The sequence below is a fragment of the Orycteropus afer genome, unplaced genomic scaffold, assembly GCF_000298275.1.
Source record: "Orycteropus afer afer isolate SDZICR_OR568_19922 unplaced genomic scaffold, OryAfe1.0 scaffold00042, whole genome shotgun sequence".
Taxonomy (NCBI): domain Eukaryota; kingdom Metazoa; phylum Chordata; class Mammalia; order Tubulidentata; family Orycteropodidae; genus Orycteropus; species Orycteropus afer.
Genome location: NW_006921629.1, coordinates 12,137,960 through 12,144,367, shown reverse-complemented (window position 1 = coordinate 12,144,367; position 6,408 = coordinate 12,137,960). Strand labels below are relative to the sequence as shown.

At 39.6% G+C, this 6,408-nt stretch overlaps 1 protein-coding gene across 1 annotated transcript; it reads left to right on the top strand.

Moving 5' to 3' along the window:
• The first annotated feature begins 2,852 nt into the window (after positions 1-2,852).
• Positions 2,853-3,842, top strand: LOC103194109 (olfactory receptor 1A1-like). The gene has a single exon (XM_007937464.2). The coding sequence runs from the start codon at positions 2,913-2,915 to the stop codon at positions 3,840-3,842; it is 930 nt and encodes a 309-aa protein (XP_007935655.1). The 5' UTR covers positions 2,853-2,912.
• Positions 3,843-6,408: the final 2,566 nt, after the last annotated feature.

Sequence of the window (6,408 nt, the reverse complement as noted above, 5' to 3'; positions counted from 1 at the left end):
GGGTGTGCATATATCTATTCACATCCTGAATCTCACCTCTTTAGGATATATGCCTAGTAATGAGATTGCTGGATCAAATGATATTTCGATTTCCAACTTTTTAAGGAAGTGCCATACTGTTTTCCACAGTGGGTGTACCATTTTGTAGCCCCACCACAGTGTAATCTCTCTACACCTTTGCCAGAATTTGTTGTTGGTTTCTTCTATTAACATGGTTTTTTTTTTTTTTTTTTTTTAGTTATCCATGTGAATTCATTTTCACTGTTCTATAGGATCCAGTAATAAGAAAGCACTATAATTTACTTATCCATCCCTTGATCTGTGGGCCATTTCTAAGTTTTCTGTATGACAGTGCACATCCTTGTGGATGGCTCCAGAGGTTCTCTATGTGTCATGGCCAAGGGCAGTCACTGAGGCAGAGGTGCAGGGATGCTCAGCTTGACTAGAGATTGCCTCATTGTCTTCCTAAGTGGTTCCACTCATTTAGAGCTCCAGCAGTGGAGTACGTGGGCTTCCATTTTTCCATTTGTTCCCTAACACTTGAAATTGTTAAGTTTGGCACCACATCCAAGATGAAGAATGTTAAATTGTATAATTGTTAATGAGATTGGACACCTCTTCACTTGTTCATTGTCCATTCTAGTAGCATCCTCTTTTCTGACTTGGTTATGTTTATATATTTCTTTTCTTACTTTCAGAGTTTATCTAGAATTCTTAGGTATACTAATAAGAATGAGACTTATTAACGTGAGCTGAATCAGCCATGCTGCCAAGAACTAGACCTCTGAAATCTTATGCTTCCATACCATATGAGCTAACCATAGTCTCTGAGCCTCCAGTTTACTGAATCCTTCCAACCTGAGATATTATAATGCTGTGTGAAGATGGAGAAAGGCACTTTAGGAGAAGAAACCAAATTCCTTTAGAAGCACAGGTAAGAAAGCACATCATATTTTTGAGAAAGATAATTAGACCTGTATCCCATGTGCCTACATATGATTCATTTGTACTATAGGAGAAACTGATCATTAGTGGATGAATTAAGTATACATGGAATTTATTACTGCATAGAGGTCTCTTTAGGAAAACTAGTGAATTACTGAGGATAGCCTGAACTACAGTAAGAACTAGATCACAAAATGTATAATTGTTTAAATAGAATACAAGCTCATTTCCATACTATGTAACAGGCCCAGTGGGTACTTCTAGTTGTAGGTGGCTCTCCTGGCATGGAGAAAAAATACAGTCATTCCACCCTGTGACTCCATCATCCCATTCACCCTCTTTTCCTTTGCATTCAGCAGGCAAAGGGGGAAGAAAGTATGCAAGAAACCTACAACTATAACACACCAATGGATTGGCTAGACCTAAGTCATATGACCACATCCCAATAGAAGGAGGTTGGAATGCAACCTAGCTGAGTGTTCAAGAAGAAGGAAATAATCTGGATTTGGCTGAGCAGCTAGTACTCTCTGCCACAATTCCTATGGTCTCAGAGTGCAAGAATGGATTAAAGAGAAAGGAATCTGTAGTCAAGCAGTTAAGGGAGCATAACAATATTTCAGGTAGAAAATGATGATGGTCTAAGCCAAAACACTGAGACCATAATAGAAAGGTTATGTTATATAAGAATTATTTTAAATGGAGAATCAACAAAATCAGATGTAGTTGTGGAGATGAGGGGAAAAGTGGGCTAACGTGTCTATAAGCACCCTATATGTCAAGAGTCCATCAAGTAAACCTGGATTCAACTCAAGAAATACTGAGGTTTATAAACTTCTTAGTATGAATAATGAAAAATAATCTCTTAGTATAAACAATAAAAAATAAACCACAATAATTTCTTCAGAGGAGATAAAAATGAATAAGATGAGGTTTTCTTCCTCAAAACAAGGCTTGAAGTCTACTAAGGTTGGATGTGCAGACTATGGGGTTTGGGCAGATATGTTGGCAGGGTGACTAAACATGGAAATATGGGAAAGGCAGATCAAGTCTACAAACAGAGGCCTGAGAGTCATTGGCAAAGTGGTAGTTGAAGCCACTGTGGACTTGGAGGAGCCACCAAAAGAGATAATGAAAAAAAGGAGGAGAAGACCAAGAAGAAAAATGTGAATACATACGGTTAAGGGTTTGGAAAAGAAATAAAACCTACCAAGTGAGATGACAAGAGTCTACTTTGAAAATGGGACGTATGGGAGGGTGGGGAATCCAATGTGCTGATTTTGCTCCTTGTGATTTATATTTGGGCAGTATCAGTGCAGACACCTGTCACCTCCTGTGCTCTGGCTCAGTCTGAGTTTGGTGAGTAGATCCATTCCTAATTATCCAGGATACTCCTTCAACTGACACAGCCAGTGAACTAGAGTATGTTGTCTTGGATTCCAAATGCTATCCTGTCTTTATTGTGTGTAATAAAATTCACATGTGATTCTGGCTTCTTCAGTAAATTGTAAAGACCTTGAAAGTAGAGATTATGCCTCAATGCACCTTCTCTTCACAGTGCCTGGGACAGATTTTGTATTTAACAATTAAGTGTTCAACAAATGATTTGGTGAACTGCATTTTTCTCAGATTTGTGATTTTACATGTCTAGAAAACAGGATATTGAAAGTTGATTATTTTATGAATGATTCAACATAGCTACTGAGGCGGTAGTGCTGGGTTGGGGAGGATGGACACCTCTGATTCACAGATGGATTAGATCTTAGGTTGGAGTATCAAAGGATGACAGATAATCAGTCCCACTTACCAACAGGAACTTCCCCACCCCCCCAAAAAAATTGGCTACCTTTGGATTTCATAAACCAAGGTAGAAAGTTAGCTGATCTTTGAATGAAAGAGATGGATTAGGATGGTCATACAGTAACTTCATTCATAATCTGGACTCTTCTGCCTTTCCTATTCAAGGAGCCATGAGGGAAGAAAACCAGTCCTCCACCCAGGGTTTCATTCTCCTGGGATTCACCAGTCAACAGAAGCAGGAAGATGTCTTCTTCATTCTCTTCCTGTTTATTTACCCCATCACACTGATTGGAAACCTGCTCATTATCTTGGCCATTCACTCTGACGTTTGCCTTCACAACCCCATGTACTTTTTCCTTGCCAATCTCTCCTTTGTTGACATCCTCTTCTCATCTGTAACCATCCCAAAGATGCTGGCAAACCACATCTTGGGCACCAAAGCCATCTCCTTTGGAGGATGTCTAGCACAGATGGATCTCATGCTTGCATTGGGTAACACAGATAGCTACATCTTGGCTGTGATGGCATATGACCGTGCTGTGGCCATCAGCCGCCCTCTTCATTACACAACAATTATCAGCCTGAGGTGTTGTGTCCTGCTTGTTGTAGGATCTTGGGTGATTGGAAATGCCAATTCCCTCCCCCACACTTTGCTTACAGCTAGTTTGTCCTTCTGTGGCAATCATGAAGTAGCCAACTTTTACTGTGACATTACCCCTTTGCTCAAGTTGTCCTGTTCTGATATACAATTTAATGTAAAAATGATGTACCTAGGGGTTGTTGTTTTCTCTGTGCCATTAATATGCATAACAATCTCCTATGTTCGGGTCTTTGCCACCGTCCTACGGGTGCCATCCACCAAGGGCATGCTCAAAGCCTTCTCTACCTGTGGCTCCCACCTCACAGTTGTTTCTTTGTATTATGGGACAGTGATGGGCATGTACTTCCGACCTCTGAACAGTTACAACCTAAAGGATGCAGTGATAACTGTGATGTATACAGCAGTGACCCCAGCCTTAAATCCTTTCATCTACAGTCTGAGAAACCGAGACATGAAGGCTGCCTTGGGGAAACTCTTCAGTCAGAGAATTTCTTCATGACCACATGAGGTCATACACTAAGGATTCACTTGAGAGTCCAGCCCCAATGTCAGCACCCTCCAAGAGCCATCATTGATCCTTCCAGCCAGGAATTCCTCTACTCAGAAATCTTATAATACTTTGATGAGGCATCTTACTGATACTTTGTACACACTATTGCCCCCTTTGGCAAAGAGGTACTCCAAAAACATTAACTTCATGTCTTAGTTATGATGATACTAACTAGTAGTGTAAAGTTAAGAAAGTGTGAACTTAGGCATCCACATCTAATATTAGGAATAATAATGTGTGTCCTGCTTCCAAAATAAGGTTGAGAAGATCACGTAAATTCATGCTTTGAAAAATATAAATCACTATTGAAATGTCAATTCTCATTGCACTATTAGATTTAATCATTCCTACTATGGTTATCTAGAGTCACCAAAGTTGCCAGTACCTAACTGGCCAGAGCCAAAAGCAACTTCATAGGGTTGGTTTCATCTGGTAATTGTGTGCACTTGTGTTGAAAGAAGAAGTCCAAGTTTCATTGGAAGAATTGGTGGGAAACAAGACTCCAGGAACTGACAGAATATGCATTGAAATGTTTCAACAGATGACACAGCGCTGGAAGTGTACACTCATTTATATCAAGAAATTTGGAAAATAGCTACCTGGCCAACCAACTAGAAGAGATCCATATTTGTGCCCATTCCAAAGAAAGATTATTCAACAGAATACAAAAATTTCGAACCATCATTAATATCAAACAAAAGCAAAATTTTGCTGAAAATAATTTTAAAATGGTTGCAGCAGTATATTGACAAGGAACTGCCAGAAATCCAAGTTGGACACAGAACAGGACATGGAACAAAGGATATCACTGCTGATGTCAGATGAACCTTGACTGAAAGCAAAGAATACCAGATAGATGTTTACCTGTGTGTTGACTGTGCAAAGGCATTTGAATGTGTGTGCCATAACAAATTATGAATGACATTGCAAAGGATGGGAATGGCAGAACACTTAATTGTGCTTGTAAGAAACCTATATATAGATTAAGAGCTTATCGTTTGAATAGAAGAAGGGGATACTGCATGATTTAAAACCAGAAAAGGCGTGCATTAGCGTTGTATCCTTCCACCGTACTTATTCAATCTGTATGCTGAGCAAATAATCAGAGAAGCTGGACTATGTGAAGAAGAATGCAGCATCTGGATTGGAACAAGACTCATTAACAACTTGAAACATGCAAATGACACAATGCTTCTTGCTTGTATAAAACTGGAAGCACTTAGTGATGAAGATCAAAGACTACAGTCTTTCACATGGATTACACCTCAAAATAAAGAAAACAAAAATCCTCATAACTGGACCAATAAGCAGCATCACAATAAATGGAGAAAAGATTGAAGTTGTCAGAGATTTCATTTTACTTGGATCCATAGTCAATGCCCATGGAAATAGCAGTCAAGAAATCAGAAGATATATTGCACTGGGCAAATCTGCTGCAAAAGACCTCTTGGAAGTGTTAAAGAGGAAAAATATCACTGTGAAGACTAAGATGCGCCTGACTCAAGCCATGGTATTTCCAATAGCCTTATACGCAAGTGAAAGTTGGACAATGAATAAAGAAGACAGAAGAAGAATTGATGCATTTGAATTATGGTGTTGGTAAAGATTACTGAAAATTCCATGGACTGCCAGAAGAACAAACAAATCTGTCTTGGAAGAAGTACAACCAGAATGCTTCTTAGAAGCAAGAATGGCCAGACTTCCTCACATATGTTTTGGTCATGTTGTCAGAAAGGATCAGTCCCTGGAGAATCATATCATGGCTGGTATAGCAGAGGGTCAGGGAAAGAGGGGATGACTCTCCATGAGATGGACTGACACAGTGACTGTGACCATGGGCTTAAGCATAACAATGATGTTGAGCATGGCACTGAACCGGCAATGTTTCTTTCTGTTGTACAAAGGATCACTATGAGTTGGAGCCAATTGCATAGCACCTAACAACAATAACAAGTATGTTTATAGGGAGCCTTGGTGGTGCAGTGATTAAAGTCCTCAGCTACTAACTAAAATGTCAGCAGTTCAAACCCACCAGGTGCTCTTCAGGAGAAAGATGTAGTGGTCTGCTTCTGTAAAGATTTATAAGCTTGCAAACCCTGTGGGACAGTTCTACCCTGTCCTACAGGGTCAATGTGAGTCAGAATCAACTTGGCCGTGGGTGTGGGTTACTATACTTCTACAGCAGTGGAGTTCAACTCCCCTTGTCCAACTTTAAGGTACACAGAGGAATAATGTGAGATTGTTACAGCAGTTTATGGTATGAAGTTTTCCTAAGAATCTACATTTCTTCCCCTCTTCTTTCATATCCTGCTTTGGCACTAATTATTTCACTATGTGACATTATATGAATCATAAGAATCTATCTTTACCTTCAAAAGTTGGAATTAGAAATACCATTTGACCCAGCCATTCCATTACTAGGTATATACCCTAAAAAAGTGAGAGCCATGACAAGAACAGATATATGCACACCCATGTTCATTGCAGCACTATTTACAATAGCCAAAAGATGGAA